General features: G+C 25.9%; 2 protein-coding genes and 1 long non-coding RNA gene across 3 annotated transcripts; 1 reads left to right on the plus strand and 2 right to left on the minus strand.

The window, feature by feature from the left end:
• Window positions 1–9,851: 9,851 nt before the first annotated feature.
• On the minus strand, window positions 9,852–11,073 carry LOC132924864 (uncharacterized). The gene is given in 3 exon segments (XM_060989304.1): window positions 9,852–10,182; window positions 10,906–11,003; window positions 11,005–11,073. Coding segments are annotated over 3 exon segments (498 nt in total).
• A 2,928-nt stretch (window positions 11,074–14,001) lies between these two features.
• Window positions 14,002–14,963, minus strand: LOC132928060 (uncharacterized). The gene is made up of 4 exons (XR_009661957.1): window positions 14,877–14,963; window positions 14,673–14,791; window positions 14,403–14,520; window positions 14,002–14,095 (listed from the first exon to the last, which is right to left on the minus strand). It is a non-coding gene; the product is annotated as an uncharacterized LOC132928060 (long non-coding RNA).
• Window positions 14,964–16,537: 1,574 nt separating this feature from the next.
• On the plus strand, window positions 16,538–17,761 carry LOC132926940 (uncharacterized). The gene is made up of 2 exons (XM_060991366.1): window positions 16,538–16,663; window positions 16,881–17,761. Exons 1-2 carry the CDS (start codon window positions 16,645–16,647, stop codon window positions 17,489–17,491), a joined length of 630 nt encoding a protein of 209 aa, XP_060847349.1. The 5' UTR covers window positions 16,538–16,644; the 3' UTR covers window positions 17,492–17,761.
• Window positions 17,762–19,703: the final 1,942 nt, after the last annotated feature.

Genomic DNA, 19,703 nt, shown 5'->3' on the forward strand with positions numbered 1-19,703 from the left:
TATACTAGATCATTTGAATTTTTAAGAACTTAGTAAATTTTAGTTGTTATTAAGTTGTATATTATTTTTGTAATATAGTAAACCACAATTATAGCCATAGGTTAATGTGTATTAATGTTTCCCTTTTTTATTATTATTATTTTAGTGGGTTTCCAGCAAGTTTCTATCTTTTGTGGTGGCGCCAAACTCATTAAAACTGGTATCGTATAAAATATATAATCTGTCTCGGCGTCCGCTGCCTTGAATCGACCCTCCGTCAAAAGGGTCTCAAATATAAATTGCTTTCTATTTTTTTTTCCTTAAGTAATTGGTTTCTGCAACAACTAACTCAAACGATAAGTCCTTGTTGACAGGCAGTATACACTGCGTGTACTCTAAATAGGTATACGCGGCTACACCAATTTCTATCTACAAGTAGAAGGTAAAAGTGTATTTTCAGATAAAAAATAATAATAATATTTCAATGTTGTGACCCGACCGGCAAATCTGTGATGAACATCGTTACTACAAGACACAAAGGTATAGGTTTGGCGCCATTCCGGGTCATGCATTATTTCTATCGACAAATACAATCGGGACCAAATTCGACCTTTTTACCTGCCTGTTATTGTCGAGACAAGTTTACGGCAATAATACATTAATACGGATCCATCACACGCGAACCGATAAAATCTTTTAGAACGAATTGGCTTTCCTGGGTTTTTTTGTTTAGGTATAGTACATAATTATTTTACTAATATTGAGTTCTGTAAAATTTAAAATATAATAACTCCTATTGAGGAGACTCTATATATTATTTTCTAATAGCTATTAACCGAGTTAAGCTAAACTCCGAAAAAAAAGTAATTTCCATCTCATTCTATTAACTTATTAGGACTGCAAGTTATAAAAAAAATGTTTAATATAGTTAAAAATGTTTTTTTTTATGTGGATGTAGAAATTTAACTAATTATTTAATTTCATGAATTTATGTAATATATATTGTACTATTGAATTGTTCAAAATTATAAATAATAAAATACATTATATTTCTTGTATCCGTTATATCAGTAAAAACACTAAAAACATAAGTCATGGATACAATTTTATTATACCTACCTATTTAAATCTTAATACTTATTTTGTTTGTTATTCTGATGATGATCCGCGGTCGAGTTATTATGTGTTTGTCCGTTGACACGTATTTTACATTTATACAACTTTTTTTTTGTATTCGATAATTGAGAATGCAAATAATAATTATACGTGAACATTTTTATCTTTTGATATCATTGTGATATTTTTGACTTTTGAGTAACCAAATAAACAGACCACCGAGTTGAGATTTAATTATTCAACTTATATGCTTTTTCATACATTTTAAAGTGTCAGTACAAATTAACCGATTGAATTGACTGGTCTTGTCACTTTAAAAGAGTACAGCTATATAATAATATGCTTATCATCTACACAAAGGACGAGAGAGGAGTTTTAGGGCAACTGCTGCAATTGCCAATGCATGTGTGAATGTGAAGTCAAACACATTTACACATGTGACGGGTACTCGGGTATATAGTGTATTAATGTATATATATTATATGTATAAATATAATTATAATACATATGACATTATACATCCATACTAAACTTGTCCTAATAATAATGCCCTTAAGATAAATACTAGTTTTGGTTTTGGGTTCAAACACGTGTTTCGTTATGAAATATGTTTACTGTTTACGGACGTCGAGTAGACACATCACCCGAACGTGTTACGCCCATAAAAACAACGAAATAGGCATAATAATAATAATATATTATGTATTTCCATATTATATTTTTACGATTAAACATTTCGAAATCTTTGGTTGCAGCTGAAATAAATCATGAAAGAGCGTTAGAAAATTAAACAAATATAATATAAAATATAAATATATATATATATATATATATATATATACGATAAAAGTGTAAGTACCGGAAACTGCGTGTATATAATAATATGATACGTAATATTTACGGAGATAAAAAAGATAAACAACACAGCCTAACCCATTTCGGATTTTTTTCTTTGTATTTCATAAATTTTTTACGCATTATATTTAAACTGCGCGAACGGCAAGTTTTTACACATGTGTTGAAAAAATACAACAAAACTCGGAATAACTGTGTAAAGCGTAATTGATTTGATAAAATAGAATTCGTATTAATAAAATATAATGTTTGATTTTGATAAATACGATAAATTTTACAATTACACGGTTCACTCGAGTCAGAACAATATATTATAACTGATTCGATTGTAATAATCATATAATTATTATTGTTGAAAGTGAATACGGTTTCCGTCCTACACGTTGGTGGTCACTGTTTTGAAAGAGAAAGAGAAAAATATGTTATAATTTCACTATTCACATTACATACAACAGCGAAACATGACTTAACGGCTACCTGTATGAGGTATTAGCGGATACCTCTCTTAACGGACAAAATGACCAGGTCCGGGCAAAAAGATAGGCATTCCTATGTATTTCGACCTGTCTATAACGGACTCGTTGAATTACGGACACGGACACTAATATTTTACCTATTTAATCCTAGTTCAAATCTAAATGTAATACCATATTATGTATATACAAACTACGAAACAGCTTCAATACTGCAGAGCACAATATTAAGTATACGCGAAAACACAGATTATGACCGACTTTTCGGAATTATCGCCGATTTCGATAACGTTAATTGCGAGTACTTATTGAATATAATATGAAGTTGAGATACAATTAAATAGAAATAAATCCAGAAATAAATTGTAATAATACACGTATAAAAGAAAACCATAAGTAATTCTAATGTGTTTTAATCAGTTCGCAGTCAGAGTTTACATATTTTTCTTAGCAATGACACTTACCGTACCGATTCACAAATATTTACATCTATCAAGTTAAAACAAAAAGTGAACATTATTCGTGGTAAAGAGCCTATAGCGGCTTGTCTATTCGTAAACATGCTGATAAATATTAAAATTAAATTTATAACGTATATATGTAATAAAATATAATTATAATATAATAATAATGATAAATAAGATTATAATAATATGTACAATATTAATATAATATACGTACACAATTTTCGTTTTCCCTTAAACAGACATGTTTATAATTTTACTTATATAAAACACTGAAACCTATGATAGATAATTATTTTGGTCCCGTGACTGTCCATTATATCAATTTGAATTATTACAGATTGATAAATCTTTACGAGTCATCGGTTCTGGTGAAATCTACTAAAAAAAAATGCGTCTTACGAGACTGAGGTCTAAGAGTTAGGTCACTATGGTAATGAATGTATAATATATGGATGTTTTAATATAATATTTAAAAACAGAAATATATGACATTTTATTGGAAAAATGTCACAAATAAGGTTTGAGTTATCCAAAATAAATGGTCTTAATTGTTTTTTTGTCTGCAAATAAGAGTAGTTCTATGGTGTTCTCTTACATTTTTATTTGACATTTAAATTTACTTTAGAGAAATTGAAACGTAAAAATTACTTGACAGTCGATCAATTTAGTTATAGTTCTCGTTATGATGGTGGACGGAAACTGGTAGCCCGCACATTAATACGGCACATACGTTCAATGTATTCTTTGGTCGGCACCTAACTCCATAGACCATAGTCCATACAACTGACTAAATTAAATTTTGATTACCATTATTATTAAAATAACTATTTGTGATTTATCTGTCATTATTAAAAATTTTAATTATTATTAAATTTGTGTTAGTGGTCGTGTTATTGTGCAACAAAAAAAAAAACACATTAAGAATTTCTTTTTCATACGCAGCGTGCGTATATGTATGCGTATTATTGTACATTTGTACCTATACGCATATATTATGCATGTGGATGGCGTATTCACTAATACATTTTTCTAATAGGTTTATATTATCTTTTACTATATCTAAAATAAATTTTATATTTTATATTCAATTTTTTAAATAATTATTAGCTATTATTTGCATTGGTATTATTATTTTATTATTTCTATGACAAATATTAAACATTCAATAGGTGTTATAATATGTTCTATACATTAAAATATTTATTTAAACCTAATTAGCTTATATTTACAAATTTACGAGTTATTAAATAAAATCAGACTTTCTTGAAATTATTCTAGATAAAATAAAATGGGATTGTATTTGTGTAATATTACTATATTAGTATAGAAAGCATATAGTATAATCATAACATATCTACAGACCTCGGCGTAGTACTATTATCACATTATAAATTATAATATAAAATTGTTGAAAATTATTGCATGTAATCGTTGATTGACTATTACGTACATCTCTTATATTATAATTGATGGCTAAATTTAAAATAGTTACCAAGAATTGTACAGAATAACAACAATAGGTACACTACTTTAGTTAATAAATTATTCGCATAACGGGACAAAACATATGAAACACAAAATACTATTTTTATATTATTATTAAAATAAGTTATTTCACTATTCTTAATACAATAGGTTGAATTTATTTTTATTGAAAACATTGAATTTTAAAATGTCATTGTATGCATAGAATATAATAATATACCTAAAAGTTGTACGTATTATATTTCAACGAATAATGATCTTGAATTCTAGCAAAATAATGAATATTATTATTCGTCATGGATTAAAATTAAAATATTAAATTTACAATTTCGTCCAAATTTTAACTTAAAATGTCTATAAAAAAAATATGCTTATATATATTTAAGATTTTTTAATTTTAATACGAATTATACGTACAAGGAAATTGATATTAAATAGTAAAAACTTTTAAATTAAATATAAAGTTTTTCATAAGTTGCTATTATGATGGAATTAATATTTGATCATAAATCAATAAAATATAAATACAATTTTATTGTTATAAATGTCTGAAATTTTAATTTTAACAAAATTCCTCATAATCACAAATATAACAAATATATGTAATAATAACATCTTGATATTCATACCGAATAAGGGGTTTAACAGTTAATACAAGGTTTCATAAATCAAAGTTTTTCTTATATGCATTACAAAAATTATTTGTATAACTAAAAGCAGAATAAATTACTAAGTAGCAAGATAATGAATAATATAGTATACTTAATAATATAAGCTATAAGCTAAATTACAATTTCCGTTCAGAATTGTTTTACGTATGAAACGAATTATAATTATATTAATATTAATGACTTCCATCGCAGTGGCCTAATCAATAGCGATATGTACGCTTGACACTTACTCTACAGTAAACAACTGGATTTATTTCGTTCATTATAAGTGCAAAATTAGAATCAATACTTGGAAAAATATTCAAGAAAATTAACAAAAAAAAAAAACCGACAATTTTTTGTTTTATTTTGTTATTATTATCAATATAACACTCTTTTTGTAGCGTCAAAACTTGTAAATGTAATATAAAATCTCACATAATTCCTTCTTGTATAAGTACGTAAAAATATTTAAAATACGTTGGTTCAATTTATTTTTTATAAGTATTTGAATTTTAAATTTTATAAAAACTAATCAAAATTACAAGAACTGGCAAATTGTTTTGCAGTTTTAAATGATTGATTGTGTAATTTTGGATAACTATAAGTAAAGGAAATACAGTATAAACTTCCTCAAAAATGGTTCATAATATGAAAACATTGAAAACAAAAAAAATCTAAAAAAATATATAAGCATATTTTTTACAGATTCTTTAGGTTCTAATTCCACAAAATTGTAAATTTTACTATAAATATTTATAATTTTATTTTTGTTCAAAAAAAAAAAATACTAGTGACGATATAAAAAATTTATCGACCTTTTTTATTTTTAGAGATTATATAGCATAGATACTATTTTTAGGGGAATCGTAAGTTTTTACACGAGAATAGCAGGTAAAAAATTACATACGTTAATTGTTACATATGTGACGTATAAATTCCAACTCGAAGTGCTTCGCGCATAGGTATTTTTGGATATCCTTTTCTCAACCCAGAGAAAACGAATGATTGTTTTACAGACTATTCTATGGCACATATACCTTAAAATTAGGCTTTTTAGCAAACGTGTATTATTATCATTTATTATATCATTATTAGTATTTTAATGGTTGTTAGAAATGATTATATGATACGAATATACGATGTATACTTTGTTAGGTAATTTTAGTAGACAAAAAGGCTCTAATGTCGTTAACATGATGAAAAATATTACGCGAGCGTATAGTGAAAGTACAAAATTTTATCAGTTTTAAACAATTAAACTTTTTATAAAAATACCTTCGTCTTTTTCGAAAAACCTTAGTAGTGCACATTAGCAGATTAGATTTTGTAAAATCCGATAATCATTATTACAAAACATAATTGATAATATAACCAATAGGTATATACAATAAAAAATATATTTAAATTATTTACTACCTATCATTTTATTTTTTTTTTTTTATTAAAGGCATTTTTGTATTACAAAATACAATACCTTTATACATATAATTGCAAATATCAATTTTTTTTTTATAATTTTATACCAATTTACTTTTTTGACAAATTATATTGCATGCCGCTTATAATTATAATTATTGTATTTATTCTTTTATTATACATACTATTATTATTGTTATTATTATTTACATAATTACCTGTTCAGTGGCACAACTAGAAAAACCTGTACTTATTCTATTTTAAAAGTTAGTATTATAATCGTGTATACAATAAATAGTGAAGGTAACTGGAGTATTTTGCTTTAGGTAGTTTGGGAAGAATTGGTATAAAAAAGGTAGTTTTGAGAGCAACTGGTACACGCCCATTAATTTGACCTACTTTATTACCAATATTAAAATTAATTACTTTTATAGCAATATCAAAAAATATAACATAAAATATACTTGTATCGAAGTTATAGATCCTTACTTCTTATACTATCATCACTTAGAATCATTTTTCGTATACAATGATGTATCATTGAATTTAAAATATGTAATACATTCATCGCAGCAGTTAATCCACTTGCCGTTTCTTTGTTTTATTTGATATTTTTTGATATTTCAAAATTGTTGTTCCGTAATAACTGATATGTATGTGAAAAAATAAATTTTCAAAAACGGAGATTTTCCAAGGTATTTAACTGATTATGTTAAATAATCATCTATTGTATTATAGTATAATAATACTGTCGGTAGTTCGGTACTGATGTCTACATTTATTAAGATCAATAATAAATTATTAAATTTAAACAAATGGTTTTGAATGGATCTTAAATTGTTCGTGATAACTATATTATTATACAAATTATTAAATTTTTTTTAATTATTATTATGTAGGTATATTAGGTATATGAAAATAGATAATTATTATAACGCGGCGCGTAGAACAGGCAATTATGGTACACCAATGTCGTGAGTCCACTGTTATAATATAATTAATTATGTTATTATATACATTATACATATTGTTTGATGGCATTGATTACACCATATACTACTATAAACAATGGGTTTTTGTTAACCTAAGGTTTTGTGGCTTCTCAGTCCCTTTATTTGCTTGACTTTTGTGGCCTTTATATCGTCCTGATAATCAAAAATTCACCTCGAGGGACTTCATTTTGGGACAAAGTTAGATAAAGAGCGAATGTGAGTTCCTACACGAGACCTAGCAGTTAAAAAAAAATACATATGTTAGTTTCTACACGATAGATTAAGGTACACATGAAAGTTCCTACACTACATATAATATATTGTTATACATAATTATCAATTATTATAAAAATGTTATATTATATATTATAATTTATAAGTTACCAATCTGGTAATATTTATTTTCTCTTTGCAGTTACCACAAATTATTTATTCACATTGTTATGCATAAGAAGATATTTGATAATATTCGACAATAATCATAATCATATGTAGATTATACTTATTTCGTTTCATCTATATATTAACATTTTTTACAATATAAGATTATAAATTAAAATAGAAACTTTTCTAGGTATTCCACGAAAAGTTAATAGCAATATATTTATGATAACATTAAATAGTAATGATTTTATTATATAATATTTTTTTAAAGTATAACTCGTATAATTAAAATCGAGCTATAAACGTAGGTATTGCTTTTACAGTGACGTAAATTTTTGGAACAGTAAAAAGTAAAAATGCTCTCTATCGGTATTTTATCGAATGTACGCAGATTTAATATGTTACCTAACTTATCTTATTCTTATTTCTTAATTTGTAATTAATTAATAAATATTATTTTTTTTAAATAAGATAATATTTTTATAATTAAGCTTCGTGCCTATAAATCATGATATATATTATATACGTCTTACAAAATAATTTCGTTTTATGAAATTGTTAAATGGGTTAATTAAAATATTGTCATATTATTCATAAAATCATAACGAATACACCAATAAGGAATTTTTAAAATAACGTGAACTTTTTCCAGATAAAATAAGGTATATTTCTTTCATCTGTACAACTACTTTTACATTATGGACGAGAGCTACTAAGAATTACTGTGTGTATGTGTGTTCGAGAATAATCTATCACTCAACAATTTATACAATAACTTTCAATCTATTTTCACATATTAAAATGTTTCAAATATTCTTATTGCCTAAAAATATACTTCAAAATTGAAATGGATATAATTCTTCATTTTTTACGGACTTTTTATATAAATATAACTAGTGTGTGTACGTAAATTCGATATTTCTGCATAACATAAAATAAATATATATATCTAATATAACAGTTTAAATTTAGTGTAAGGTTAAAAGTTTAAAGTACGCCACTCAAAACTTTATTCGAATATCAATAATTTGAGTGGTAAAAGATTAAAATGTTTGACTTCTATTTTGTCTAAATTATTTATATTTATTTCCATACATTTATATTTTATTGATGCATGATTTTATTTAAATCTTATGAAAAAAAAATGGATTTCAATATTATAATTGTTTATCTTGATAAACGTAAGATGGATAGGTAATCATAATCTTATCTAGATGCAATTTCAACTATCTTTTCTCAACACACTAACTATAATCCATATCATACATATATATCTATATATATTACTAGCTGTTCCGCCACGGCGTTGCCCGTGTATTAGATGCGTTAATAATGTGTGAAGCTCGCGTCGATCAAACGGTATTCAAAGTGTATTCGAATAAATACGTGTTTAACAGTCGCAAGATGCTATTGAAGTGAAATACGTCAGACGGCAGCGGCATTATTATTTAGAATGTACTATTATACATTTATTTATTAGTTAAATAAAAAATTCCAGTCAACCCTATCCAATAGTCGCATGTATTTGTATGACTCCACAAAGGAAAAACATATTTTAATATTTTTTTTTTTTTTTTTAGTAATCTATTTACTTTATTTTTCTTTTCTTTTTTATCTATTTAGTAATTCGCGCCCAGAAAAATATATGTTTAATTACTTTAGATATATTTTCTTTTTTTGATATTTTTAGTATCCTAGCAACCGCTTAGAATTATTAAACAATTACAAATACATATATCCATAGCTATATAAAAAAACCTTTTACCCCCTTAGAGGTCGAATTTTGAAATATCCTTTCTTAGTGCGCCCCTACGTTGCTTAAGGAACCTCTGTATAAAATTACAAGTCTCTAGAGTCTAGAGTCTAGACTCAGCGGTTCCTATAGGCTATATGTATATATAGATTAACGTGTACCAGGTATACACTGTACCTATAAATGTATGAATATATAGTATAATATATGTAAATATAGTAAATCACATACCGGCAAACCTATTATAATGCATTAATGCAATTTTTTTATCATAGTGTTTATTCATTATTCCGACATTTCGAACGCCTATTTTTGGCCCCGGGACAATATATTTTCATCACGCGGCTTTCCGAGGGAGATAGAATGAAGATTCCTTTCGGATATTTCGAGCACCTGCCCACCGGTGATAATATTTTCCCGGTGATCTTCTTTGTCGGATCCGAAATCATCCGGTCGCACTTGACCCTAAACCGGTACTCGGTGGACGGCATCGGAAACGCTTTAGGAAACAAATAGTTCATGCACACTTGGAACAAACTGACGTAGCATGTCTCTCTGTTGCCGCCGTCATCTCTGGAACTCCATTCGGAGCCGCCGCTACTCTGAGAACTGTTTGAGTTTGGGTTAAGTATTTAAAAAGTAAAAACAATGCAAAATTCAAAATACGAAACACTGATTTATCATTAGATTCAAATACACATTGGCGCTTTCAATTTATATATGTCGGACCAGCGGAGACGTTTTATTAGAAAAAAAGGTGCACCTGCACTCTGCAGCTCCCCACAACGACTGCCAAATGACACGCCTGCGATAAATTTTGTTAGATCACCATGTACTTTAGACAGTTTAGAGGTCTTTATTTCACGTGCCGTTAAATTCACGGATTCACGCGTAATTAAATTCACATGTATTTTTTTTTTTATAAAAATATGCGTTTATTATTATTTTGTTTTAAATGCATTTAGTATAATCCAATAGTTTTTAGTATTACTACACAGCAGTGATCGGTTATTTATTTTAAAACCCAAACAATTGCTTCTTCCGTTCTGTATTTTAACGATAATAATTAATTATAGGTGCTGCTTAATAAACATTTATTTTTAAAATAGTAGGTAGGTAGGTAGGTACAGATATTTTTAGTTCTTAGTTATTTACGGCAATTATTAACATATATTTTATTTCTAATACGTTAAATTAATAATATGTTTTAAATAAATATCTTTAATTTACCAACTAATTACAATTTACACGTGAATCTTAATTCACATTCAAATCTGAAAGCTCTAATGAGTCTAATGTACCTATATGATAACCTATATGATTTGTACGTACCTACTTTGAGGAAGACATTCTGAGGATTTCGTCTTGGTACATTTATTTCGGCAGTCATTCGAACATTTTCGGAAAGATCTCATTATTCGGGCGTTTTTTTTGGAGTTCGCTATCGTTAAATCGTATGGTTTCCTTACGACTGGTCACAGAACTTGGAAAAGAATTCATTTTTCAACGCTTTGATAATCAAAATAAAATAAATTAATAATATACTGTCACATTATTGTTTACAATTGATAAAAATATTAAAATGTTTTAGCAGCAGATGATTGTAAAACGCTTTAATATTATTTCTTCCAACCAGAAAGTATATTTTTAATTTTATAACAAACTAATTTAATATGGGTACATGCATTATTTTGCGTTATTTCTGCTTAATTTCAAATAACAAAACTTATAAACTTGTCTATTATAAAAAAAAATTGAGTTTCTATTAGAACAACATATTAAATAAATAACATATAAACATGTATAATATTAAAATAATAATATGTATAAAAATATTTTTATAATCGTATATACAGTTTTAGAAAAAACGTATGTCTTACGTTAAATTTAAATAGATCTATTTCATTATACTGTATATAGTCACCAGTTAATCACATGAAACTTAATGAGATTCGTGATTGTATAAATACAATTGGACTAGATTTTATCATATAAATTATAGAATTAATGTTTCCTTGCCACGGAATGCAGTTTTTTCGCATTTAACCAGCCCCCTTTGGTCGAAAATTGAAATTGTTCTAATGACAATTATTATTATAATACAGCTATATTAGCATTAGAATACGAGCACGTGATTTATGTAATATGACTGTACTTTATGAGGAATATACGTTTCAACTGCTCATCTATTATATTATTTTTCATTGTTAGTAATTAGTATGGTTTTTGGGTAAACATATAACCGACAATTGTTGCTTATATCTTCCCTTACAAATACATTTCTTAATATTATAATGCATTTCTTAATATTATAATAGCCTAGCAGATAGAAAGAGTGGCCTTCTTCTATCCTAATTCTTCAATCATTGTTATATAGTTTATTTCGTGTATACAACTTAAAAAATTGTTGTGTCATTGATTAAATATTTAATCAATGGTTGTGTCCATAATTGTCAACTAAAGTATACAATTATTATCATAGTTCATCCAAAAAAACTGTAAGCTAAAAGCTACAAGTTATATTAGTTACATAAGAATATGATTTACTTACTTCAAACTCAATAAAAGTATGAAAAATGTTGTAGCAATATAATACACAGTATATTGTACTCAATATGCTGAGTTACCTGAATTTTTAATTACCTATTTATTTTAAATAGCAATAAATAAAATATTATTTAAAGATTAAAGATTATTTTAAGAATTTTAATAAATAGCTATAAAGTATAAATCAATAAATAATAAAATTAACATACAGATTGTAGCTCTGTATTTATTAATTTTATTATTATGATGATATCTTATCAAACTAATAAATTAGGTGCTCTTGTACAACTATGTGACTCATAAACTAATATTTTAATGTTATTTACGCATAAAATTATATTATATCCTATTGCCCTAATGATGCATTAAGCAAACTTAGTCACAGTGTTGTAAATTATACAATGTAGGTACTGATAAATAAATTGCGGCCCATAAACACTTGTAAGATCCAAAATCCTAACAGTCCAGTGGGCGATCGCCCACTCAACCGTCGGCCCACTCCACTCCTGTATTTTGATGTTAAACATTTAAATTATTTGAAATCATTACATTGTTTATTTTATATCAAGGAGAAGTAAAAATTAGGAATTATGTACATTTATCTATGTATATTATATATATATATATATTTTAAATTAACAAGATGAATACTTTTATTTGTTTTATTTTACCTAAAATATTAAATAACAGTGCAATGCACATCTGAATTGTGTTAGATTAAACAATGATTAATTTATATACAACCAATTATTAATTATAAATTATTCTTTTAGACATTATATATTTTCAATGTACCTATTATCGGTTTTCAATTATAAATGCATATTTTCAAACATTTTTAAGAATTTATAATTCAAAAAGTACTACTCTAGTAATAATACTACAAAACTAAAATTTATCTTTACTTTTAATTTTTCACAGAATATCTTAAAATATGTTATTTGATTTTTGATTAAGAATTTAAGATAGGACAAATTGATTTATTATTTATTAATAATTTAACTTATATTAAGATTGAAAAATTAACTAATTTAAATTAAAATAACGTTTCCTTTGAGAAGAAGCAATTCACTTTTAGCCCGAACATCAAATGATATATTCATAGCAGCACCGACTATTAGAAGAATCTAAAAATAAAAATGTTGCGTCATTAATTTATATGCCAAATATGTTGATAGTTTTTAATTCTAATTACATTTTTATTGGGTAATAGTACATATTACACATACTGTGGCATTTTGTCCTTATAAACAGTTCAAACTACGAATCAAGCCGACTCCAGACATTGAAAGTGCAATCTATCTTTTGACTTGACCACATCATCGATATTGATTCATGTATATTTAATTTTGATGTAACTGCAGTTGTTGAAGTATATATAAGTAATCGATTAATTTGAATCTGAAATATTTTTTTCTTTTTTTTATAATAAGATTACAATATTATATTATTTAACAGAAAAAAAAAAATACTAAGAAATCTACACAACTATAACTATTTTGGGTCAAATCAAACACCTGTAACTTTCTATAAGTAATACTGATTTAAAAACTTTTTGTTTTATAATTATTCCTACTACATTATATTTATTATTAAAATTTATGAACTAAGTTTCAGTGATATGTATTTGTACTTAAATTATAACTAGTTTATTTTTATTTGATACTTTACAGTTTTATAATTTTTAACTTTCAAGTATTACCTTCTTGACAAAGTAAAAATCAAATTTTAATCACATTAATCATTTAAAAATTTTCAATCTATTAAGGTCAAATCATTTGTTGTTAATAATATTTCATGAAGCTCAAATCAGTAACTTATCAATTTGAAAATAAATGTTGTATAATATTTACATTTTTAATAGAATCTTACCTCTTTTTTCTCTGATCGTCCTATTTACAGTAAACATTTTAGAAGGTCGATTCAGTTTTTTGTCAGTCACACTATTGTATTTTGTTAGATACTGTTTAAAAATCTATAAAAAGAAATGATAATTGCTTTTGTATAATATCATTATAGTTAATATAATAAATATTAATTGATTAAAATTTAATACAAAGGTATCTAAAATGTATTATATTCTATAACAGTGTTTCTCAACCAGTGTGTCACCAAATAAGTCCAAATGTGTCATAAAGTATATTAAATGATAGAAAATATTCAAACATTTTTGACATGGTTTACAAAAACTAATAGGTATTTGATATCATTTCTATGATCATTAAAAATAAGTTATCTGTTATTGGTAATATTTTAAATTACCAATTAAAATTAAATATTACCCATTTTTCATATTTGTCCATTATATTGCAAAGTTAGTTGCATTCATAGCGGTCATGTTTATATCGCCAAGCGAATGCTTGAAAGCTTTTCCCTTGGTGACTGGTGTGTGGCATTTTACTATTTTAGATCAACAACAAGCAAAAACAATAAATATTATTTTAAGTGAATCTTCATCAAACTTTAAAGAATAGAAATCTGCTCATAAACAATTTGATTATGAAAAAAGATCAGAATAATGTGAAATCGATCGACACTAAATGATTACTGACCCAATTCTTGAAACAATCAAAACAGATCATCTTGATAAATAATCACCGATAAGTGATCAATACTAAATAGTGAGTTGTGTCTTACTCTTGTGTATTAGTTGTTAATTTTCGTATGAAATCTAGTAAACAGTAGGCATAATTTGTTTGATATGTTAGTCGATTATTAATTATATTAATTCACAATAAACTTTATAAAATGCTTACATTGTTTAGACGGTAAATAATATATTTCTGTAAGCCTAATATGATTTTTTAAAACTAAAATAAATAAGAATAAATGAATGATTGTAGGCTGATAGCGGCGGATTTCGTAATCAAAAATACGGATATATCAGTAAATTTGTGATTATTTTTTTATCAGTTCGCATGTGGTAATCTCTTGGTAGTCGCAGCCAGAACACGGTGTAGAAGATAGAAGAATATTATCATCTTCTATACCGCGGCGACGTGGCCAGAACATTAATGATTAATATTATAATAGTGTAGGTCACAGCCACGAGCGTCACAGCGTATTAATCAATAATAATAAAAAAAAGAATGATGCCGATATCAGCGACGAGTCGCCGAATTAGGTGTTCGATATGCGCATGCGTGACGCAATTTCTCGCATCCAAAGATTATTGATTTTTCATAGGCGATAGGTACCGCCTACTCACTACTGTTATACAATTTCCGTAAATGGGTTTTTGCCGTTTTTGGTTTTTAATATTGTAACGGCGTAATGCATACAAATTAAATTAGGTACTGGATTATATTTTGATCTGTTGACTTCTTGATAGTAGGTACCTACTCTTACAACATCTAACCAAGTATATCATATTATCCATTTTAAAGTTATTAATTTACCTGTCGAGTTTTCCGTGGATTTTGATAGCAACATTAACTAGGAATATATTATAATACAATTAACTAAACAAAAAATAAAATTGTTTGTATTATGAAATATAATAATATAATGTAATATAATATATTATATAATTACGCTTCATTCTCTATAATTTAGTAAAATGTTTTTATCAGCTTCAACGGAAAATGATTTTGCTTAGTATGATCACAGGAAAAAATTGAGTTTTGGGAAGTGGACATATTTTTTTTATCTGAGTTTCCCGTTTCCACCAGGCCATGTCTCGTTGAGTAGAATATAGTTTAACTTGTAAGTTGTTGGTAAAATGTATGTATTAAATATAAGAATCACAATAAGGAATGATGTAATATTGGTAACTTGGCTTTAATCATAGTCTCGAAATTAGTGAACACTGAACATTAAAATGTTGCTACAAGTATGCAATTTCAAACTTCAATAATTGTATAGCCATTATAGGTAAATGCCGATTGGTATAATATTACATCCTATTTTTCAATTTAAATTTAGTCCTATTTTTTTTATTAAGATGATACTCATAATAGTAATTAATACGTATAGTACTCTTTTTAAAACAATCAAATTATTGTGGTTATATAATTTTAGACAAGATAGAGCTTATAAAACTGTTATGTAATAATTGATTTGTTAATATAATTTAATTTTTATTTTTACGTCTTGTTCCTAATATAGGTCTATGGGTGAAGCCACGGCGTATTTTTTTGTTGCCAATATGAGCGACGAGTCTCTATATTAGATGCTCGATGTGCGCGTGCCGCCGACAAAATGAAAGCAAATCGATCAGCTGTTTGAACATTAAAATAATGTTATAATTTATAAATTTAAAATTCTAATAATAAATATGAGAATAATAATCTTTGCTCTGAGAAACAATTTTTTTCCATTTTCGTCATTGTAAAAAAATTTATAATATTTACTATTCACAGAATAAATTAATAATTAATGTGTACCATACAATAAAATAATTAACTGATAAATGATAATCTAAAAGATAGATATGTAACGAGTAACTTTGCGCATGCGCACATCGAAAATCTAATACAGAGACGCGTTGCTAATATCGACACCAACACTTTGTTCGAGCATAGTATGCCGTCCATAGTTTATGGTATACGATCTAAGACTTTTTCTAACTATTATCAGTAATAAACTATTATTTATTTTGATTTTTGAAAAGTTTAACTAGTTTTAAATTGTTATACAAAGTAAAATAAATAAATAACTATCGACTTTATTTAATTTAATATATAAATATTTAATTATTTATTAAAATTATCAAATTCTAAATAGATTCATTAACAGTTGTTGTTTTAATTTTAATACAGACTACATTGACACTGTGACTGACATTATGAGTTCGTCAAGAAAAGATATACATTCAAAACCTACTGGATCATCGGTATCTAAGAAACCTAAAGGCTGGTTACCAAAAAAAAAACCTTCTTCATCCAAATCGCATGATTTTCGATGTCCATACACTTTACGCAAGACTGGACATTTTAAATATAATAATCAACTTTGGACTGTAGGTGATATTGCATCTTTAGTGAACGAGGAAATGACTAAAACCTGTTATGCGCAAATTATTAAGCTACTCGAAAATGATTTATGTGAAAAACGAGCAATAATCTTCTGGTTGGGACCTAAAGCTAACATTGGAGTAACAGATGAATCAAAAAAAGTGCATCATGACACTTTTAAACCTACTGAATTTGTACATGTGCTTATTGATAAGAGATTAATACCTATGGAGTGCTTAACTTTTGTTATGAATATTCCAAACTTTTTTGAGTATAGACTACATGTTGGTAACGATTACTTGACTGATACGTATATTCTACCACATTCTGAAAGATATGGAGACTCCTCGTCAGAATCTGATGGAGACGAAGAAAAAAGACCCAAAGGTAGAATCACACGGCTACTTAACAACTAACAAGTGAATAAAATAACTACTAATTATTATCATTTTTAATATTTGTAATTTTAATTTTAGTAGATAGAATAAAATGTTTTATGTCTCTAATATCAACAATACTAAAGGTACCTTTTTCAAGGTACTATTTTATAGTGTTTTATAAGTTTTTTGTTTTCAAATGTAATTCGACTCTTTGATTGTATACATTTCCACAACAATATATTTTATAATTTATTAAACATTAACTAATTTAAAATCTATTTTCAATATTCAGTACCTTTATGTATTTAGTAAATTTCTCAGTTGGGCTTAGTATTCATATGTATATGCAATTAAATAAAATAAATAAATAAATAAATAAAAATGTGTAGTATTATTGTTTATACCGCTGTTGTCTGCTGTATAGAAATGTAATAAATGTACATTTTTGTTACATATTGATATATCAGTCTCGTGTTCTAACTTTTATATTATTATAATAATTAATAAGTATACTGACTGTACATAAAAAGTATAATATTTTCATTTATTTTAGCAATAGGTATTGTTAAGAATAATAAATGAATTAGGTAACTATAAATACTATATATACTATATAGTATATAATAATAGTAATAATACTACTATAATACTAGTGTGTGTATAATATTATAATAAATTCTAATTTGAAACTTTTTGAATAATAAACAGTGCCATGACTAGACTACTTGAGACCTGTATGCAAATCAAAATCTAGAGGCCCTGTGTGACTGTATTATACATTTTTTTGAGGCCCTGCAATATAGTATGAGGCCTGTGGCCCGTGTGTAGTGCACACTCTACACACCCAGTTTTTATGGCACTGATAATAAAATATTATATGTATATGTATCTTATTATATATAACTAACTAGTAGAGCACCATGGTTCATCAGTCTTCTGAAGCTGCTTAAATATTTTAAGGTATGCTGTATTCAAACTTTTCTTTTGCTATATATAATGTTATTTATTTTTAATAATTTATGAACAAACAAATTTAATTATTTATACACATATTTCAAGATGAAATTATTATTTTATTTATTTGGCACATAAGCATAAAACAAAATATATTTTAATTTTTGTTTATAATGTTGATTATCTGTATATTACTTAAATACTGGTTGTTTTTAAATAGAGTTCGCACCATACTAAAGATGTATATAAATCTAAAAGATTAATTTAATATTTAATAATAATAATTTAACTTTTAGATATACCTATTAAAGATAATTAAAATATATATTGAATAACTACTTGTGTGTTTTTCATCAGCAGAGTTAGTATAAGGAATTCAAAAATTATTTGAAGATCAATTAGTTGAAATATGCTTCTTAGTCTCAATAATATCTGGTTTGGATAAGAAATATATTTTGAATACTTTGCCTCAACTAACAAAATAAATCCAAATGTTGTAAAAGAGGTATGGTTCATAAATTTATTAATAAAATTAATCATGTTTCTTTAACTAAAGGTTTTCAACAGAATTTTGGGCATTTACTATTCAAACTCATATCCTTCAGTCAGTCCAACTATTCTTTTAATTTCATTACATACAATGGATTCAGATCCTATCCTAATGACCTCACATAAATTATTAAAAGTAAAATTATAACAAATAACATTTTAAGACTATTTATACTTATTAAAAGTATTATTATATTTCCTAATATATATTACCATTCTATTTTGATTGGTACATCATTGGGTTTGTTGAAAAATCAGTATTCACACAAGAGATATTGGCTATTTCCATGTTGAATTTAATTAATATAAACCTATAAACAACTTACCAAAGTAAATGAGTTAAATAATTAATTAAAAATAGATTTTTAAAGTAAAAACTGTTTTTCATTTTTTAAGCGTTTGCACATTTGTCAAGCAATTATGGATGTTGTATTTGGGAAAAAATTGAAATTACCAATGCATCGAAATTTAAAAGTGAAATAATATAAGCAGTACAAATAATCAACATGATAAAGTGTTTGTAAGTAAATTTTATTTTTTTTTTTTTTTTTTTTTCTTTATTTAAAATATACAATCTATACCCATTAGGCACAATAAGTATATAGGCAGAGGGTAGAAAAACATAAACATATTAAACATTAATATCTAAAACTAGAAAACTAACATTGTAAGTAAATTAAAATATTTTTTTTGGATACTAAGTTAGTTGTCGCCAAAATTTAATAATATAGGTTATAATACACTA

Source organism: Rhopalosiphum padi, chromosome 3 (genome assembly GCF_020882245.1).
Source record: "Rhopalosiphum padi isolate XX-2018 chromosome 3, ASM2088224v1, whole genome shotgun sequence".
NCBI classification, from domain to species: domain Eukaryota; kingdom Metazoa; phylum Arthropoda; class Insecta; order Hemiptera; family Aphididae; genus Rhopalosiphum; species Rhopalosiphum padi.